This window comes from Hemitrygon akajei, chromosome 7 (assembly GCF_048418815.1).
Source record: "Hemitrygon akajei chromosome 7, sHemAka1.3, whole genome shotgun sequence".
Classification (NCBI taxonomy): domain Eukaryota; kingdom Metazoa; phylum Chordata; class Chondrichthyes; order Myliobatiformes; family Dasyatidae; genus Hemitrygon; species Hemitrygon akajei.
Genome location: NC_133130.1, coordinates 31,739,877 through 31,762,319, shown reverse-complemented (window position 1 = coordinate 31,762,319; position 22,443 = coordinate 31,739,877). Strand labels below are relative to the sequence as shown.

The 22,443-nt window shown below is 41.8% G+C and overlaps 1 protein-coding gene across 3 annotated transcripts in view; it reads left to right on the top strand.

Moving 5' to 3' along the window:
- Window positions 1-22,443, top strand: part of LOC140730328 (regulator of G-protein signaling 7) — a 463,821-nt gene that overhangs the window by 236,130 nt on the left and 205,248 nt on the right. For all 3 annotated transcript variants that reach the window (XM_073050595.1, XM_073050593.1, XM_073050594.1), the window contains exon 3: window positions 1,688-1,784. In XM_073050595.1, the coding sequence (XP_072906696.1) occupies window positions 1,688-1,784 (97 nt within the window). The remainder of the gene's footprint in view (window positions 1-1,687; window positions 1,785-22,443) is intronic.

Below are 22,443 nucleotides of genomic sequence, written 5' to 3'. Positions count from 1 at the left end.
GTTGCATGCTATTCACATGGTCCAAATCATTACACAGTACATCGAGGTAGAATAAGGTCAAACTAAAACAGAATGAAATGTAATAGTGACAGAGAAAGTGGCTGCAAGCCAGGTCCCCACTGGCAGAGTAATGTGATTCAAGAATGCTCAAGAAGTCAGAATTGGAAGAGGCTATAGGGCTGAACAAGATTAGCATTCAGGAGGATTGAGACTTGGAGAAAGATTTGAAAACCAGGATGAGAATCTTAAAGTTCATCTGTTGCTTAACTAGGAATCATTGCAAGCTAACGTGCACAGGGCTGATGGGTGAACTAGACTTGGTCCAAGTTAGGATACAGGCAAAAGGTTAAGGCATCCATCAGCACTGGAAGAAAGGCTATCAAGGCATGGATTCGAGTGGTCATGTTCTGGGAGCAATGTTGACTTAACTGAGGGTTTTTACAGCAGATACGCTTGATGAGTTAGTGAGATGGAAATAAGCCAACCTTATGACGGCTTGGTGTTAGGATCTAAGTTTTGTCCTGTGGTTAACTAAAACCCACATTACTAAAAGGCTAATTTAGGTTCAGCTACTCATCAGAGACAAGTCTGGAGACAATGGTTAGGGAATGGAATTTATAGTAGGGTTGATGACCATGGTTTTGGTATTCTCAATATTTAGTAGCAGGATCTTTCTGTTCATACTATGTTGGATGTTGGGCAACTGATCTGCGAATTTCGATAAACACATGATTTGTCTTGGAATGAGTTGTAGAATAGAGATTCTAGATGGATTTAAAAATAGGTAAGATAAACAAAAACTTTATATTAAAGAATAAAATCGGCTCCAGACAGGCTGAATGAAGAAAGACTGTTGAATTACACATCATTAAAGACACCAAAAGGACAGACTGCCATGGCAACTTACAAAACCTGGCTCCAGACAGGCTGAAGACCTACATAACTGGTTTCCATTAAAGACTCTGAAAGCAAACAAACAGAATGTCAGTCAATCATGGTGTTGTACTTGAAAAAGCCCAATATTGGCAAGCAACTGGCCCAAAACTGAAGTTCAAACAAATAAAGGACATTAAATTCCCTAGGTCTCATGATTCCTTACTGCCAGCTCTGTCATTGTCCAGATACTCTCTTAGAGTTTGTTCCCAGAATATATGATCTGGCCACCAGAAAATAAACGTGCTACATCACGAAGTGCATCGATAAAGATACTTAGAAAGCAAAGCAGTGAGTGTATGTAACAGTCAGCGTACCCAGTCAGATGATTGTTTTTGAAAGCGATGCACATTCTGAGGAATTAGAAAGGCTTTTTAAAATCATTGTTAAATTAATTCCAAGTTGTGAAAGGACCAATTATATTTATTTTATATATTTTTCATTGTAGATAATAAACCTTTTTATTAACAATACCATGAATTATCCTGCTAATCCTTCAGACCGGGGGTTTCCAACTTTTTTAATGGCATGGACCAATACCATTAAGCAAGGGGACTGTGGAGCCCAAGTTGGAAACCCCTGCTTTAGACAAAGGATAGCCTTATGGTAAATATAAAGTTAGATCATGTGCAGAAGGCAAACCAATTCACCTCAACTTTACAGAATAGCAAAATATGCCACCTTGTTCATCGTAAGACAGCATAAAGGAAACTGCCCTATAATGAATGTTCTGTCTGATTTTTTTTTTTTGCAGATGGAAGATGTCATAGCACGAATGCAAGAGGAGAAAAATGGGATTCCAATTCGCACAGTCAAAAGTTTTTTGTCGAAGATTCCCAGTGTATTTTCTGGTAAGATACCAGTTTTATTGATCAAGTGGTATTCGAGTTCATCATCAACAGTGGAGAAGTTATGGAAATATACAATCACAGCAAAGATTTGGTAAACTGGAAAATGAGTTTACACTATGGTACAGTGAAACACTGGTCTTACAAGCCACTCATTCAGATCAATTTGTTACAAGTATTAACCCACAGTAATAGTGATCAGTTAGGCACAAAGAGAATCTGTATTTACTGGCTCAGTTAGCAATCACATGAATTTACAAAACTACCGGTAAGTACCTGTGAGCACACCCACTGGGTTCCCTGATCCTTAATGATCAGGCAAAGACAGTAAAGGTAATGGCTGAGAAAAGAAGTTCTTCTTGATCCTAAAGTAATCTCCATGATTCTGTTGCGGGGTCATTCACTTGTGTAATGGTTGGTCTCCACAGTGATGTGGCACTCTGTTCTCTCAAAATCATCTGCTCTTATTCTTTTCCTTATTGGGTCAATCTATGATGCTTCAATTTCATTGGGGCAAGCTCTTCTGACTGACCTGTGTTAGCTTTTCATTGGATGTAGCCCAAGGTGACAAGCAGTATTGCCTCATGGCTCTCCCTTTGGCCTTATACCCAATATAATTTCTTCTTTTCTTTTCAAGTGAGCCAATATGATGAGATCACAGGCCATTCCTTTTTCAAGCCTGCCATTTTATGTTACAAACAGCTTCCTACCCTAGAATGGTCTCAGGTTTGGTAGATCATTAGCAGAAATCCTTCGTGTCCACATTCAATTGCTCTGTTTAAACTATCACTGAGCAAGAATATGTTCATCAAACAGTTCACACAGTAGCAGCTGCAAAGCAAGTCTCACAGAATGGCTGTTTCCTTTCCTGCAACCACATAGCAAGAACATTTGCTTATCCGTTTCCACTGCCCTTATTTCTGTTCACTGATTTGTCGATTATACTTCTTTTTGGCCAACAAATCCATTGCAATGAAAATTGAGGTAGTAAATGTAAAACAATAACAGAGTGCAGAATAAGTACGTAGAAAGCGCAGTAGAAGTAGGCACTAAGGAACTGGGTCACAACCAGCCAGAGGTCCGGAGTCCATCTTATTGTACTGGGGAACCATACAATAGACCTTTAGCAGCCTGGGAGGTGGGAGAAGAGAGAACGTCTGGTGTGGGTGGAAGTCTTTGATTGTGCTTTCAACTTTACGAAGGCATCAAGAAGTGTAGGTAGAGTCTGTGGAGGAAAGGCTGGTTTTCATGATGTGCTGGGTTGTATTTACATCTCTGCATTTTCTCGCAGTTGCAGTCAGAGTAGTTACCAGACCACACTGTGATGCTTCTGGACAGGGTGCTTCCGCAAAAATTGGTGAGGATCAAAGAAGATATGCCAAATTGTTTAACCTCCTGAGGAAGTAGAGTCTTGTGTGTGCTTTCTTAGTCATGGCATCAATGTGGCTGGACCAGGCCTGGCTTTTTGTGATGTTCACTCCAAGAAACTTGAAATTCTCATCCCACTTGACCTCAGAATGATTGATGTAGCAAGTGCATCATCCCCTTTCCCAAAGTCAATGACCACTCTTTTGTTACGTTGATATCGAGGGAAAAGCTGTTGTCATGACACCATGTCACTGGGCTCTCCATCTCCTTCCTGATTAAACTAATCAGCATTCTTGAAGAGGTTTGGGTTCAGCTGACCCTATGTTGGATAGTAATCCACTAATCACACCTACCAGCCTTGTCCCCACTCTAACCCCAACATGCAGTGGGGTTATTCACACCCCAAAACCAAGAGCCAACAAGCACTGAGAGAAAGTGGATGTACTGTGTCTGTCAAGCGAATGCTTGGCAATTGGAGTCTTTGAAACAAAGTGATCTGGGAGATGCTTACCCACCTGTGAGCAATCTGGATTTGACCTAGATTTTCTCTAGATTTTATCTAGAGAATGTGGTAATCAGTGAAAATTACAGGGGAGTCCAGGGAGCAGATGGAACTGCAGGTCATTGAAGCCTGCATGGTGATCCAAGTAAGAAAATGGAAATCTGTACAGTCATCTTCTGACACCCATATTTCCAAGTTCCACACTAATGCAAAAAAGATGGATTTTGAGAGTAGGGAGGGAGATGTAAAGGGGCTTTCAAGGGGAAATGGGGAAGCTAAGTAAGAGATGGGGGCAATAGCATGGATGTATGAAAATATAAAGCAGAAGAGAAGATGCTAGGAGACTGCAAACTGATGATACTTAAAGGGGCCTAAGTATCCTTGTACACAAGTAACTGAACACCAACAAACACCTGCCGCCAGCAATCAGGAAGGCAAGTGTTTCCCCTTATTACGAGAAAATTGGAGTGCAGGAGTAAAGATGATTTACTACAATTATATGGGAATGGAGTATTGTGCACTGTTTTAGCCTCCTTATCTAAAAAAAGACATACTTGTCAATATAGTACAATGAAGAGTCATTAATCACTTCTAGGATAGTGGGTTTGCCCTGTGAAAGACTGAGTAGGTCTGGATTCTCTGCATTTTAGAACAATGAGAAGTAATCTCATTGAAACTTAAAAAACTCTCATTGGGCTTGATCTAGTGGATAAAAGAAGGATGCTTTCCCTGGTCAAGGAGTCAGACATCAGTTTCAGAGTAAGGAAAGACTATTAGGACAGAGGTGAGGGCTTCCTCCCCAATTCTTTCTAGTCTCGATGAAGGGTCCCTGCCCGGAATGTCAACTGTTTATTCCTCTCCATAGATGCAATCTGATCTGCAGAATTTCTCCAGCATTTTGTGTGTGTTGCCCAGTGAAGAGAGGAATTTTCTGAACTCGAGAGGGTAGTGAATATTTGGAACTCTGTGTTGCAAAGTTTTGTGGAGATTCTAATTACTAAGACATTCAAATCAGAGACTGATAGAACAAAAGCAATACTGCTCTGTCTGCTTAGCCAGTTAAACAGCATCAAAGGAAGGAGAAAGCAGTCAATGTTTCTGGTCAGCAACCCCTCCTCAAAACTGAGGGATAAGTGAAAGGGTTCCAGTTTTCAAAGCACAGCTGCTGAGGAGTGTGGTTTATGATAAAATACCACATAGAGATAGGTTAAGACAGATTAGGTGATAAAGAGCAGAAGTACTGACTGCCAATGAGACTTTTAAAAAAGATGAGGTGAGAAAGAGATGTAGGTACAGGGAGCTTACCTGAAGATGGAAAATTCAATGTTCAGAAAGCTGCAGAATTCCTAGACTGAAGACAGGGTGTTCTTCTTGTTTACATTGCACCTCACTAAGCCACAAAGTGGTTGGAAAGAAGGAACTTTGAGGATTAAAGTGTCACACAACAGGAAACTGCTGCAAACTAAGCAAGATGCTTTGCAGAGTCATCACCCAAAATGATTTCTCCATTTTGGAGCAGGCAACACTGAGAACACCTGATGCATGACACCAGAGCCAATGTAGTGCAAATGAAAGTTTGTTCTGGCCCCTGAAGCTGGGAAAGGAAGAGGTGAGTGGACAGTGTTCAAAGTTCAACGTTCAACAATATTTTATTATCATGGTAAATACTGTATGTATAGGTGACCATATACAACATAAGATTCATTTTCTTATGGGCAATCACATAAGAAACACAATAGAATCAATAAAAGATTATATCCAGCAAGATGGACAAACAACCAATGTGGGAAAAAACAAAAACCTGTGCAAATACAAAAAGAAGGAGAAAAAAGAATTATTAATAATAATAGCAATAAATAAGGAGAGGATGATATGAAGAGTCATTGAAGGTCAGTCCAAGGATTGTGCAAGTAGTTCAGTGATGGGGTGAGTCAAGTTGAGTGAAGTTATTCCTTTTGGTTCAAGAGCCTGATGACTGAGAGCTAATAACTGTTCCTGCACCTGGTCATGCAGGTCCTGAGGCTGCTGTACCTTCTTCCTGATGGCAGCAGCAAGAAGAGAGCATGTCCTGGATGGTGTGTTCCCTGATAATGGATGTTACTTTCCTGCAACAGCACTCCTTTGCATCTCCTTCAGTTGCATGGGAAAGTGCCATGGAATGGGGAGTGACGATGACATTGTGCAGCACTTCAGGGAGACTTGGAACACATCTTTGAATCATTTCCTCTTTCTACTTAGTGATCTATTCCCATGATACTGATAGGGCATGGGACAGAATGTCTTCACTGGGCATCTCGTCCGAGGTGGGCAAACAAGTGACATGTCCTGCCATAGGACTCCATGCTGGGAATTGTGGCCAGGGAGAAAATTGTTACTGGATTCTTTATTCTGAGTGGATTTGAGGATCCTGAGGAGCTAGTGTTGGTGGTAGCCCTCCAGTGCTCCGAGTTGCCTGCTTGAACAGTCTGTATCTCTGAAACATAGAGATAAGCAGGGATCACTGCTGTCTGGTAGGTTATGCACTTTTTGTTGTTTTTTTGAGTTCTTGCTCTTTATAAAACATAGAAAAAAAGCACAGGAACAGGCCCATGATGTCATTGCTGATCAAAATGCCATATTAAAAGGCTCTTTTGCCTGCATGCAGTCCATATTCTTCCATATTTATGTGTCTGACTTCAAAACCTCACCTGATGTCTTTATTGTTTCTCTTGCTGTCATTACCTTTATAACCCCAAACCAGGCACCTACTATTTAAAATATCCGGCATATCTACTTTCAACATTCCCCCTCTCACCTTAAATGAATATCCACTAGTATTTGGCATTTCTACCCTACGAATAAGATTCTGACAGTCTCCCCTCACAACACCTCTCATAATTTTATGAGCTTCTATTGGGTCTTCCCTTTACCTCCGAGGCTCCAGAGAAAACAACCTCTGCATAAAACATAGGAGTAGAAGTCTGCCATTCAGCCCAGCAAGTCTGCTCTACCATTCCATCATGGCTGATCCTGGATCCCGTTCAAACCATGCACCTTCCTTCTTGCCATATCCTTCGATGCCTTGACTGATCAGGAAATGATCAATTTCCACCTTAAATATACCCACAGACTTGGCTTCCTCCACAGTTGGTGGCAGAGCATTCCACAGATTCGCCACTCCCTGGCAAAAAAAAAATCCTCCTTGCCTCTGTTCTAAAAGGTTGCCCGTTTAATTGTGAGGCTGTGCCCTCTTGTTCAGGATACCTCCACCATAGTAAACATCCTCCTCATATCCACCTGATCTAGTTCTTTCAACATTTAGTAGCTTTCAGTGAGATCCCCCTGCATTCTTCTAAATTCTAGTGAGTACAGGCCTAAAGCTGCCAAAACCTCCTCATTCCCAGAATCATGCACATGAATCTCCACTGTACTCTCTACAATGACAGCACACCTGTTCTAAGATATGGGGCCCAAAACTGTTGACAATACTCCAAGTGCAGCCTGACTAGTATCTTATAAAGCCTCAGCATTATCTCCTTGCTTTTATACTGTATTCCCCTTGAAATAAATGGCAACATTGCATTTGTCTTCTTTACCACAGACTCAACCTGTGAATTAACCATCCAGACTCCTCTAAGTTCCTCTGCACCTCTGATGTTTGAACATTCTCCCCATTTAGATAATAATCTGCACTATTGTTCATTTTACCAAAATGCATTATCATACATTTCTCAACACTATTCCATCTGCCACTTTTTTGCCCATTCTTCCAATTTGTCTAAGGCTGCAATCGCATTGCTTCGTCAGTTCTACTTATCCCTCCACCTATCTTTGTATCATCCACAAACAATGCCACAAAGCCATCAGTTCCACTATCCAAATCATTGGCAAACAATGTGAAAAGTAGCAGAGCCATTACTGACCCCTGAAGAACACCTCTAGTCACCAGCTGCCAACCAGAAAAGGCCCCCTTTATTCCCATTTGCTGCCTCTTGCCTGTCAGCCATTCCTCATGCCAATATCTTTCCTGTAACGCCACAGAACTGTATCTTGTTAAGCAGCCTCACGTGTGTTACCTTATCAAATACCTTTTGAAAATCTAAGTAAATGACATTCACTTCCTCTCAAGTAACCCTGCTGGTTACTTCCTCAAAGAACTCTAACAGATTTGTCAGGCAAGATTTCCCTTTACAGAAACCACACTGACTTTGACTTATTTTATCATTAGTCTTCATGTACCCTGAAACCTCTTCCTTAATAATAGACTCCAACACTTTCCCAACCACTGAGGTTAGGCTAAGTGGCCAATAATTTACTTTCTTTTGCTTTCCTCCCAACATAAAGAGCCACATTTGCAAACTTCTAGTCCTCCAGGAGCATGCCAGAATCAAGAGATTCTTGAAAGATCACAACATATGCATCCATTATATCTTGGATATAGACCATCTGGACCAGGTGACTTATCAACCATAAGATCTTTCTGTTTGCCATTGCCTTTGTAATAGCAAAGGCACTCACTCCTGTTCCCTGACACTAACAAATCTCTGGCACAGTGCTAGTGTCTTCCAGAGTGAAAACTATTGCAAAAAAACTCATTAGGTTCATCTGCCATTTCTTTGTCCCCCATTACTACCTCACCAGCATCATTTTCCAGTGGTCCAATATCAACCTTCACCTCCCTTTTACTCTTTATATAACTGAAAAAAACTTTGTGTCCTGCTTTATATTATGATCACTGCTTCCTAAGCGTTCTTTTACATTAAGTTCCATAATAAGGTCTGGGTTATTACACAACGCACAATCGAAGATAGCCCCAAGTAGGTTCAAGAACAAGCAGCTCTAAAATGCCATCTCATAGACATTCAACAATTTCCCTCTCTTGCGATCTGACACCAACCTGATTTTCTCAATCCCCTTGCATATTGAAGTCCCCCATTACAATTGTGTCATTACCCTTATTACATGCCTTTTCCAACTTCTTTTGCAATCTCTACTCCACATCTTTGGTAGTATTTGGAGGACTATTTATGATTCCCATAATGTTTTTTTTCACCTTTGCAGTTTCTTAACTCCACCCACAAAGATTTGACGTTCTCTGACCCAATGTCACCTCTTTCTAAAGATGTAATTCCATCTCTTACCAATAAAGGCACACCACCGCCCATACCTTCCTGCTTATCCTTTGATGTTAAGCTCCCAACTATGGCCTCCTTTCAGCCACAACTCAGCGATGCTCACAACGTCATACCAACCAATCTCTAATAGTGCCATGAGTCTGTCCACCTTCTTGTGAATGCTAAGTACATTTAAATACAGCGCCTTCAGTCCTGCATTGTTTGTCCTTTTGAATTTTGCCTCTGTGGTACAATTTAGTTCTTTGCTCTGTCTTCATTTGACCCCAATCATTGGCTTTTCTTTCCTTACATTCATGTTACTGTGCCTATGAAAAGTTTTCACCCCCCTTGGAAGTTTTCATGTTTTATCATTTTACAACATTGAATCACAGTGGATTTAATTTGGCTTTTTTTGACACTGATCAACAGAAAAAGACTCGTGTCAAAGTGAAAACAGGTCTCTACAAAGTGATCTAACTTAATTACAAATATAAAGCATAAAATAATTGATTGCATAAGTATTCACCCCCTTCAAGTCAGTATTTAGTATATGCACCTTGGGCAGAAAATTACAGCATTGAGTCTGTTTGGGTAGGTCTCTATCAACTTTGCACATCTGAACACTGCAATTCTTCCCAATTGGATTGAGGTCTGGACTCTGACTTGGCCACTCTAGGACAATAACTTTAAGCCATTCCCTTGTAGCTTTGGCTTTATGCATGGGGCCATGGTCTTGCTGGAAAACAAATCTTTTCCCAAGTCACAGTTCTGTTGCAGACTGCATCACATTTCCCTCCAGAACTTCCCTGAATTTTGCTGCATTCATTTTACCCTCTACAGTCACAGGTCTTTCAGGCCCTGCTGCAGTGAAGCATCCCCACAGCATGATACAGCCACCACCGTGCTTCACAGTAGGGATGGTGTGATTTTGACGACGTGAGGTGTTTGGCTTATGCCAAACATGAATTTTAGTCTGAAGGCCAAAAAGCTCAACTTTGGTTTCATCAGACCATAGAACCTTCTTCCAGCTGACTTAAGAGCCTCCCACATGCCTTCTGGCAACCTCTAGCAGAGATTTCATGTGGATTTTGTTCAACAGTGGCTTTCTCTTTGCCACTCTCCCATAAAGCTGCAACTGGTGAAGCACCCGAGCAACAGTTGTTGTCTCTCCCATCTCAGCCACTGAAGCTTGTAACTCCCCCAGAGCTGTCGTAGGTCTCTTGGTGGCCTACTTCATTAGTCCCCCATCTTGCATGGTCACTCAGTTTTTGAGGACAGCTTGTTCTAGCAGATTTACAGCTGTGCCATATTCTTTCCATTTCTTGATGATTGAATTAACTGTACTTCAAGGGATATTCAGTGACTTGGAAATTTTCTTGTATCTATCTCCTAACTTATGATTTTAATAACTTTTTTGTGGAGATGATTGAAGTGATCTTTTGTCTTCATAGTATAGTTTTTGCCAGGATATTGACTCATCGGCAATTGGACCTTCCAGATACAGGTGTATTTTTACTACAGTCAATTGAAATACCTTGACTGCACACAGGTCTCCAAAGTCAGATCTCCATTTAACTAATTATGTGACTTCTAAAACCAATTGGCTGTACCAGTGATGATTTGGTGTGTCATATCAAAGGAGGTGAATATATTTGCAATCAATTATTTTGTGTTTTATATTTGTAATTAACTTAGATCACTTTGTAAAGATTTGTTTTCACTTTGACATGAAAGAGTCTTTTTCTGTTGATCGGTGTCAAAAAAGCTAAGTTAAATCCACAGTAGTTCAATGTTGTAAAACAATAAAACATGAAATCTTCCAAGGAGGATGGGTACTTCTCATAAGCACTGTACATACTACTTCAGAGACTTGTAAACCTGTTGGCTCATCCTTAGCTCTATCATACTGGTTCCCATCCCACTGCAATATTAGTTTAAATTACTCCCAACAGCTCTAGTAAACTTGCCCACAAAAATATCTGTCCCCCCTCAGATTCAAGTGCAACCCATCCCTTTTGTACAGGTCATACCTGCCCCAGAAGAGATCCCAATTGTCTAGAAATCTGAATCACTGCCCCCTGCTCCAGTTCTTCAGCCACGCATTTATCTGCCACTTCATTCTATTCCTATCCTCACTGTCATGTGGCACAGGCAGCAATCCAAAGATTACTACCAAAGATGTCCTGCTTCTCAGCTTCCTTCCTAACTCCCTGTATTCTGTTTTCAGGACCTTTTCCCTTTTTCTACCCATGTTGTTGGTACCAATATGAACTGTGACTTCTAGCTGCTCACCCTCCCTTTCCAGGATATTGTGGACATGTCCAGAAACATCGCAGACCCTGGTACCTAAGAGGCAAACCACCGTCTGTGTTTCTTTTTCGTGCCCACAGAATTGCCTATCTGTCCCCCAAACTATAAAGTCCCCTATTATTACTCTTCAGTTTCCTGCCCTTCTGAGCCACAGGGCCAGACTCAATACCAAAGCCATGGCCACTGTTGCTTCCTCCCAGGTAGGTCCACCCCCACCACCAACAGTACTCAAATTGGAGTACTTACTGTTGAGGGGGATTGCCGCAGGCATACTCTCCACTATCTGATGTTCTACTTTCCCTCTCCTGTCAGTTACCCTTTTATCTGTCTCCTGTAGCCTTGGGGTGACTATTTCCCTGTAGCTCCTGTCTATTACTGCTTCATTCTCCCTTACAAACCGAAGGTCATCAAGCTGCAGCTCCGGTTCCTTAACACGGTTTCTAAGGAGCTGCATCTCGATGCACCTGGTGCAGACGTGGCCATGAGGGAGAGTGGTAGTCCAAAAACCCCACATCTGGCACCCAGAATAGGACACTGGCTCTGTAGACATACTCCCTGCTCACTCAAGAGTTAAGTAAGAAAGAAGGAATGATCTTACCTATTTACCTTGCCTCCATCTGTTCTCGCTGAAGGCCTTTTGAGCCAAAGCCTTTCCACTCTGACTCAGACTGCTCCCATGATGACCGCTCCGCTAGCTGATAACCCTCTTTTATGGGGACTGGGTTTTTAAAGCTCTTCACTGGACTTGTGCAGGAATGCTTCTACTGTGTCTACTCAGTACTCCAATCAAAGCCCATTTAGCTGATACCTTAGATCCAGGCAGCATCCTGGCAGACCTTTTCTGTACCCTTTCCAAAAGTCCCACAAGCATACAGCTGCAACATGACTTCCTTACTTTTATACTCCATCTCTCAATTGAAGAAGGCAAGCAGCTTCTGTGGCTCCTTCCCGTGAGCTCGGAATTGTACGTCAAGATTCGCTTTTTTCTCAAACAAATACTGTGTAGGCACATATTAGGTGACAGTGAATTTCATCAATGATATCTATTTTTGCAGAGAGATAGATCTCAATATATGAAAAGCAGTCCAGGAATTCCAGGATGATGCAGTGGCTTTTGTTGTTGGTGATTAGTATTGTACAGGTAAGTGTTGGTGGTCAGTATTGTACAGAAAAGGCGGGTTAGTAAAAGATGCTTGCAGGCGTTTAGGTGGAAAGCTCTTGTGTTTCAGTGAAATAGTCAGTCACAACTTAGAACTCTGCCACCAAACGGATGGTAATTGTATACCTGGCCTTTTGCCTACATCAGCTTTCAGACTGAAATTGGAGTGATTTGCTTTTGGAGCAGAGACATATAGGTGGAACATATGCCCTATAGATTTCCTCACTCAGACAGGAAGCTGTTGGAGGTGAAATTCAGTATTGTGTTGAGGAAGACTAACAAAGTATTGGGCGTTAATGAGGCCCTGCTTGACATCAGGCTGCACTGAGGTTGTATCTGCTGGTTATGATCATGGCTTGCATACCATCGTGAAGCAGATACTAGATGAAGGTCATTTTCTGTGGGCAGCCAAACCAGAGAAGGATGCTCCAGAATCCCTCTTGACTGGAGTCAAAATCTTTTGTGAACACAGTGGTTAAGGCTTCTACCTGCATTCCCTTTGATGTTGATGCACAGTGAAAACCATGTGCCTTTTTCTGTAGATGGACAGAATCCTGTCTGCAGTTTGGGGACAGGAGACAGGATGTAGTTGAGGAGGTGTTTCCCTCTGCAATGACCACAATTGGACTTGGCTTGTTTCTTGAACGTGTTCATAATGACGGCATCTTTGAGGCCTCTGGCACGTCCTACTCTTTCCGGACATGAGAGATGAGTTTGTGAATTTGACACTAAACTTCCTCTCTGCCAAATTTTAGCACTTCACAGGGATACCATCTGCTCTTGACATTTAGTTGTTTTTTCACTTACACACTCAATCACATTCTCTCACACACTCACATATTGTGATTGACTGTCATCTGGATCAAATCCACTCGTATCCCTGGCATCCTGACAGCCACATTTCTGCATCGTGTCATCCCAACAACACAGTGCCTCTGGCAAATCACTCAGAAGTGGAGAACAATTCTCGTTTGATTGGACGTGCTGCCTATGTGGTAATATGTGATATGCTGTGTAATCTGGGATTCATGCCCATCTCAATATATTCCTCATAAGTGGGATCTCTGGAACAAATCTAGAGACATCCTAAATATGTTAATCCATGAAGCTCCACTTCCAAGTTTCTTTCTCACAGGAAGCATGTGGAGGCTTTGGAAAGGGTGCAGAAGAGCTTTAGTAGGATGCTGCCTTGATTGAACAAACAGGAGAATTTGGATATATCTGGGGTGTTTACTCTGGGGCATTGGAGTTTGAGAGGTGACCTATCAAAGGTTATAACATTATGAGAGGCATAGATAGGATAGACAGCACAAACCTTTTTCCAAGTGTAGAAATATTAAATACTCGAGGATATGTATTTAATGTGGCAGAAGCAAAGTTCAAAGCTGTGTGGTGCTGTCTTTTACACAAGAGTATGGTGGTTGCATGGAATGCATTATGATATAGGTTTTAAAGAGGGTGGTAGATGAACACATAAATATGAAAGGATATGGATCTTATACAGGGATTTAGTTGGTAAATTGGTAAATTATTGTCACATGTATTCAGGTAAACCAGAATGCAGAATATGGTGCAGCAGCTGCAGAGAAATGGCAGTGCAAGTTAACAAATGACGTGGAGATGCAGAATAGGACCTGAAATATGGAGTAATCTAGAATTCCACCACAACAGAGTTACAGACAAGTGCAGCACAGAAACAGGCCCTTCAGCCCATCTAGTCTATGCCAAGCCATTTAAACTGCATACTCCCTGATGCACCATCAATAACTTTCTCTGAGACGTGAAGGCGAGATATCAGCTTTTATTGACTGGAAGAAAGAACAAGCAGTAGTTGACCATCATGCTACATCCTGGAGACTGAGGGCCGGGCTCAGGCCTCAATCGCCTTTATACCGGGGTCTGTGGGAGGAGCCACGGTCAGAGGGAGGGGGCATGTCCAGACAAGTATATGTAGTTCACCACACTCCCATCGACCATAGCCCTCCATACCTCTATTAACCACATACCTATCCAAACTTCTCTTATTCTTCGAAATCACATTCACATCTCTCTGAGTGAAGAAGTTTCCCCTCATGTTCCCCTTAAACTTTTCACCTTTCACCCTTAACCTATGACCTCTAGTTGTAGTTTCACCCAACCTCAGAGGAAAAAGCCTGCTTGCCTTTACCCTATCTATACCCCTCATAATTTTGTTTAACTCTATCAAATCTCCTCTCAATCTTCTATGTTCCAAGGAATAAAGTTTTAACCTATTCAATTTTTTCTATGACTCATGTCCTCCAGTCCTGGCAACATCTTTGTAAATTTTCTCTGTACTCTTTCAACTTTATTTACATCTTTCCTGTAGGTAGGTGACCAAAACTGCACACATTACTCCAAACTAGACCTCACCAATGTCTTATACAACTTCAACATAACATTCCATCTCCTGTACAAGATTATTTATTATAAATAAATAAGGTTCACAGTTAGGGTACATTTCAAGATCAAGATGTAGATCACGTATAAAGATTTAGTTGGTAAATTGGTAAAGTATTGTCACATGTATTAAGGTACATTGAAAAACTGGTCTTGCATCATGTTCATACAGATCAATTCATTACAACAATGCACTGAGGTAGTACGAGATAAAACAACAGAGTGCAGATAGACAATGAATGCAAAGCCATAATGATGTAGACTGCAAGGTCAAGAGTTCCCATCTTATCAAACTAGGGAACCATTCAATAGCCTCATAACAGTGGGATAGAAGCTGTCCTGGAGACTGGCGATGTGTGCATTCAGGCTTCTGTATATTCTATCCAGTGGGAGTGGAGAAAAGAGAACGTTAAGGGTGGGTGAGGGCTGGTTGCTTTACTGAGGGACCGAGAAGTGTGGACTGAGTCAATGGAGGGAAGGCTGGTTTCCATAACACGCTGAGCTATGTCCACAACTCTCTGCAGTTTCTAGCGGTCATGTGCTGAACAGTTGCCATGCCAAGCAGTGATGCATTGGGATAGGATGCTTTCCATGGGACATCAGTATAAATTGGATATGGTCGAAAGGGACATGCAAAATTTCTTTAGCCTCCTGAAGAACAAAGGCCCTGGTGAGATTCTCTGGTCATGGCATTTATCTGGGTTAAACCATTGCAGGGTGTTGGTGATCTTCACACCTAGGAACTTGAACTCTCAATCCTCCTTACCTCAGCTCCACTGATGCAATGCCAATGTTGAGGGAAAGGTTGTTGTCATGACACCAAATCCTTGGGCTCTTTACTTCCTTCTTGTTCTCTGATTCATCATTATTTAAGATGCAACACTCTGTGGTGATATGTACAGAGAGTAGAGGGCTGAGGACACACCCTTGTGGGGTGCCTGTGTTGACAATAATTATGATGTAGAAGTATCTGCCTATTCTCACTGATTACGGTCAGTTTGTCGAGAAGTCAAGGATCTATTTGCAAAGGAATGTGTTGAGCCCCAAATCTAGAAGCTTGGAAATGAGTTTTCTTGACATTATAGTATTGAAGGTGGAGTTGTGGCGATCGTCTATTATGTCTGGCATGACTGTAAACCTGTGCGGGAGAGATTTTGAAGTAGAAAAGATGGGGCACTGGGCCAGTTCCACTTTCTTGACCTTGGAAGTCCAGGTCCAGTGGTGCAAACAAGTGTCACAAAATGGGGTCTTCCTTGGTTGCAGTGGATGGTCATGAGGTCTCCTGTACCTTGTCATGCCCTTTGTTCTCCATGGAGCATTTCAGTATTGCCTTCCTAGCCTTTGGATCTCTCTGTAGATCTCATCTGCCCAGTCCACCAGAGCTAACTTCACATGCTAGGACAGGTACGTCCCTATCTCACTGGGGTACCCTGGCCTGGCTTAGTCCACCTGTCGAAGTGGTGTACCGGGGTGTGGCCACTGCCACATGCAAACTGCAAAGGTGGAGATGTAATCAATAAGCAATAGTCGAATAGAGGTATATTTACTGTCCAGAGATTAGGGTAGTGCCAGGAAAATTAATTCAGCTTTGTGTTTGGTGCAGATATTGTGAGCTGAAAAGATTATTCCTATGCACTATTCAGTGACCTTTGCCTAATTCTCTTTCCTCTGGTGGATCCAATGCTTGTCACATTTTGTGTACAACAACTGAGTATTTTGAGAAAGTATAGTGAATTCTGAAACACACAGATTGCAATTGTTGGAAACTGGAACAGCAAACGATCTGCTGGATCAGCTCCATCAGTCAGGTAATGTGTGTGGGCAGTGCAGGGAGAGGAACCATGGAAGTTTCAAGTCAAAGTCCTCCATACGAACTGAAAGTGTGGAGTGGGGAGAGACTGCTTGGGGCTGTGTTGCAAACTGCTTCCACAGCTGACAGGACCGTTTTTGTGAAATCATAATGGTCTGTTACATCAATACTCCTTTGGGGCATGATTCTCCCAGCAGATCTCCTCAACCTATGTATCCAGGTTTCTGTCAGCAATCATGTGGGCTTCTGTACTGTACTGGCAGCTTGCTTCAATGGGATTGCAGTCCGATGCAGAATTATAACAGCATAATCGCTGCACATAAGCCAGCACAATTTTGGTATTGGTATTAGTTTTTTTATTACCAGGTGCAGTGTGAGACAGTGAAAAATGTTTCTTTGTGTGTACCATCCACCCAGATTATGTCATGCATAATTATATTACAGTAATAAAATTAAATCAGAATGCAGAATATGGTGTAGCAGCTACAGAGAAATGGCAGTGCAGGTTAACAAATGAAGTGGAGATACAGAAGAGGACCTGGAATGTGGACTAACTAGAGTTCCACCACCGTAGAGTTATAGAAAAGTACAGCACAGCAACAGGCCTTTTGGCCCATCTAGTTTATGCCAAGCCATTTAAACTGCCTACTCCCATCAACCTACAGCAGGACCATAGCCCTCCATGCCTCTACTATCCATGTACCTATCTAAACATCTCTCATTCTTCGAAATCACGCTCACAACTCTCTGAGTGAAGAAGTTTCCCCTCACATTCCCCTTAAACTTTTCACCTTTCACCCCTCTAGCTGTAGTCCCACTCAACCTCAGTGGAAAAAGTCTGCTTGACTTTACTCTATTCAACCCTAATAATTTTGTATAACTCTATCAAATCTTCTCTAAATTCCAAGGAATAAAGTCCTAACCTATTCATTGTTTCCCTATAACTCATGTCCTCCAGTTCTGGCAACATATTTATACACTTTCTCCGTACTCTTTCAACCTCCAGTTAAGTGATCAAAACTGCATACAATTGTCCAAATTAGGCCTCATCAAAGTCTCATACAACTTCAACATAAATTCCAACTCCTGTACCAGATTATTTGTTATAAATAAATAAAGTCTAAGGCCAAAACAGGTTACATTGTGAGATCAAGAATTCATCTTTAGCATATAAGAGGTCCATTTGATGGCCTGTTAACCAAGGACAGAAAGTTTTTCTTTAATCTGGTGGCACATGCTTTGGAATTTTATATTTTCTCCCTGATGGGAAAAGGGAGAAGAGAGAATCACCGGGATGGGAGAGGTCTTTGATTCTGTTGGCCACATTCTTGAGGTATCGGTAAGTATCGATCATGTCAATGATGAGGAGACTCGTTTCTTGATTAAATTGGTGCCTTAGCTGTGGTCGCATTTAGGAGGAATTGAAGGCTTCTTCTCGTGTTCACACCCATCGGCGCAAACTACAAAGACCTGTTTCACCTACCCAGCGCCACTGTGGAAATCCAGCAATTTAGGAAAAATCCCACATCACTATTCTCCGAACTGAAGAGCTTAAAAAAAACTCAGTTTTGTCAGTTAACAAATGAATGCAAGAAAAGGTGATAATTGCGAATATCATTCAACATTGAACCACGCGGCAAACATTGCGACATTTGCACCATACAAATCAATCAAAAGCTCCAGTAATGAGATTTATGATTCTTTTCCAAACTGATTGCTAATTGCATTGAAAGAATTAGATTGATTTTTAGCAGCTTGGAAATATTAATTATGATGTGTGATTATGCCTAATTAAATTTTTTAACTTTCAGTGTTGTATTGGAGTGAACGAACCCAAGATGCAATTAACCAAAACTGTAATACTTGTGAATGTTTCAATCTAGTTCCTGTGGTTAACCTTTGCATTATTTTTACATATCACACTCTGCACTGAATTGTTTCCATAAACTCCACCATCCCCACAACCATCTGTGCTGATCCTGTTCTGACCTGTTTCACATCCGTGAGTTCCTTCACAACCATTGATGCTAGGGTTGCCAACTCTAGTTTAATGTATACTTAGAGCTAGGATTGCATGGCATTTCCTCAATATGAAAATTTAGCTTGCTGAATATTTAAGCATCGGTCAACTTTGAATAAGTTATTCAAAGGAATTTAAGGATTAAAGATCAGCTTTATTTGTAACATGCACACAAAATACCAGAACACACAAATAAATGTGTCATTAGCATCAAGAACCAATCCAGTCTGAGGATTGTTGCAGGGCAGTCTGGAAGTGTCGGCAGGCTTCTGGTTCTAAAATAGCATGCCTCAACTTATGAACCCTAACCTGTAAGTCTTTGGAGTGTGAGGGGAAACTAGAGCACATAGGAAAACATAAGAATGTACGAGGGAATTAAAACTCTGTCATGATCACCGGTGTGTAAAGCATTAGATAGATAGATAGATAGATAGATACTTTATTCATCCCCATGGGGAAATTCAACTTTTTTCCAATGTCCCATACACTTGTTGTAGCAAAACTGATTACATACAATACTTAACTCAGTAAAAAAAATATATGCATCTAAAACCACTATGCTAACCACTATGCTCTCGAGTCACAATTTTGAGTAAATTACTATTTATGTAAAGTAAAATTTGGATTGTGCTTTATAATGAAATGGATAACGTAACTTATATGTTTAAAAAAACTCTTTAAGGTAGGAATTAAGGACAGGAAATGCTTTAAAGAAAATAAAGTGTCTAAAAATAATGTGTCTGAAACGTCTGGATAGTAGCACTTATGATTCTGCTTCAAACTGATCTTTAAATCCATCAAGTTCATTAGACATGACCTTCTTCACATAAAACCATGCGTTTGAAATGGCAGGTGGGATTTAATCTGGACAAGTGCTAGGAGCTGTACTTTAGAAGGTCAAATTCAGGTTGTCACTTCCTTTCTGCCCCTTATTTTTCTCCTTTTCGGTTTCGTTATCAGTCTTTCTCATGTTTGGCTAAAGCAGCTACAACTTGATTGGCGACCCATCCACCAGTTGCCTGCCACATCCCCTGCAATAGCTGAAAGTGAATTAAGAAGGGTACAGGAAGATGCCACAATAGTGTTCAAAAATTCAAACAGATCAAGAGTAAAGTACTATTAAATGAAATCACCACACCCAAATTTTACAAAATCTGTCTGGTTCCTTATAACAACTGAGATAAGGTAGCCAGTGTTCTAGAACGTATGGAAGCAAGAATTCTTTCCAAATTTGAGTGGAACCCATTGGCAATGCCTGTGGTCCCTGTGGCCAAGAACAATGAGTCTGCTGGGATCTGTAATCATTTTAAGGTCACCATCAACCCAGTCCTGAAAGTAAATCAATACCCTCTGCAAGTGATATCTTTGCAAACCATTCTGGAGGGAAATACTTCAGCAAAGTGGACTTAGCTAGGGGAGGAAACAAAACCCAGAGGACATGGGTTAAGGGTGAAGGGAGAAAAGTTTAAAGGGAACATTGGGGGAGAGGCTTCTTCACACAGAGAGTGGTGGGAGTGTGGATGAAGTGGTAAATGTGGGCTCACTTTTAACATTTAAGAAAAAATTGGACAGGTACATGGATGAGAGGTGTATGGAGGGATATGGTCCACGGTGCAGGTCAGTGGGACTAGGCAGAAAAATAGTTCGGCACAGCCAAGAAGGGCCAAGAGGCCTGTTTCTGTGCTGTAATGTTCTATGGTTCTATGGTTATGTAGCTGAGGCCTACCTACATATGAAGGTGGAAGAAGAGTTCAAAGTATTTCTCAGTATAAAAGCTGTTATGATACCAGCCCCCTCCTTTGCGAGAATCGCAAGAGCCCTAGTGAAGGGGGGGGATCAATGACTCAAGAGGGAGAGAGACGTGCTGAACAGCCACAGGAAATGGGAGAGAGAGGGAGACGTGCTGAAGACCACGTTCCACCGGGAAGCAGAATAAAGCGACCCTGGCTATTGTCTCATGAAGACCATGTGTAAAGCCCTCGGGCAAAGTGGGCTGGTTGAGAGAGAGATTGACACCTGCGATCTCGTGAGGAAGTATAAAGGAGGGTCGGGGGGGACGACCCTTTCAGACGCACCAGAAGACACGCTAGAAATCCTGCGACAGCGTTTTGATAGCGACAGCCGGTGGTGGGGTTCGTGTGCGTCTTTTCCTTGCCTGGGATTGGCGACCTCACCACGGAAGAACGGCTTAGCTACAGGGGAGGCCACAAATGAGCGTCCATTTCCCAACGAGACTTCGATGAACCGAACTCCTGAAGGTTGGAAACCCTGTCGGGTAACTGTTTCATTCAATCTCTATCTCTCTCTCTCTTTCTAACAAAAGTGCACCAACGTGATACCACAACAGACGGCAGCTGGTGGAACTGCAGTGACCACAAGAGACTTTCAGATATACAGCGGACAATATATACATTACCCCTAGACAACGATAGAGTTTATTTCTTATTGGTTATTACTATACCTGCGCTTTAGATTGAGTATTGACGACTTATGGTATCTGAATGTTTGTATTAACCTTACTTTTGTGCCCCTTTATAAATAAAAACGTTTGAAAATGGTACCATCAGACTTCAGCGGACCTCTCTATCTTTGCTGGTAAGTGATCCAGTTACAGGATACGTAACAAAGCTCACAAAAGGTTTTAATGCTATAATAGGCCTATTTTTGGAGTGGCATCTGCACCTGCGCTCTGGCAGAAAGCTATGGACCAGGTGCTGCGAGGCTGTCCGGGCACTCAGTGTTACCTGGATGACATCATTGTGGTAAGGATGATAGGAACATCCCTAAAATCTCAAGACAGTTTGCTTGTGATGTCTCACCTTTTGGTACAGGTACAGTCATGTCACATGTTATGAGTGATGGAAGTGAACGCCCCTTAGTCTTTGCATCGCATTCCCTTACCGCTGTAAAAAAAAATGTACACCGATTGACAGAGAGGCCTTGAGTTTAGTTTGAGTATAAAATGGTTCAACCAGTACTTGTATGGGAGATAGTTGACTCTCATATTGATCATCAGCCACTAGTGCCCATTTTCAATCCACAGAAGGGTGTTCCACTTACAGCAGCAAGACAAGTGCAGAGATGGGCTCTGCTTCTTGGAGGGCACAATTACAAAATTGACTTCAAAAGGACGACTAATCACAGTAATGCTGATGGATTGTCTCGTTTACCCTTGGAAAAGGAAATACCTAAAAACTTTACAAAAGGAAACACCCCTCTTGATGCTTGAAAGGGAAAGCAGAAAAGGCACCACGTTCTCAGGTAAACATGACCACCTAAAATGGCTGGAATGTGCAATAGAGACATCAGTTCCCCCATTTAAACTTGTCCTTGACAGGGGTTGCCTTACGTAGAGATTGAGAGTTGTGGCACCATCCAAACTGAGAGCTAAAGTGCTGGAGAAGCTGCAGGCCAATCACCTAGGTACGGCCAAAATGGAAGTGTTTGCTCAAGGCTTTGCTTGGTGACCTGGGATAGATTAGCAGACAGAGCACCTTGCCATGCACTGTTCAGGATGCCATCACGTCCAGAAGAAAGGTATCCAGAGCTATTTCCTGCAGTCCCAGAGTCAACTCCTACAAGCATCACGGAAGAGGCCCCAGGACCTGAGATTGTATCACAGCCACAAGTCTCACCTGCCAAGCAGTAACAACCTCCTTCCCCACCCCACTTGTCAAGGTCATTATACCACAAGAGTAAGAAATCCTTCATAGAAATTATAACTTCAGACATGAATGCGACAACGTAAAATTTACTATGCTGTAGATGTTGGAGTTTATAGCTAAGCAGAAAAATATTGTAATAATACTTAATTTTGTTTGATTAAGCATTGTTCGTTTGTTTACGTGATTCATTTCAGGTTAGATATATGTAAAACTATGGGAATAGCATATGTTATCACACCAGCACGTCATACATGCACATCTCACTAAAGTAAAAACTGAACTAAGACACCATTCCAGACTTTGTTTTTGAATTTCTT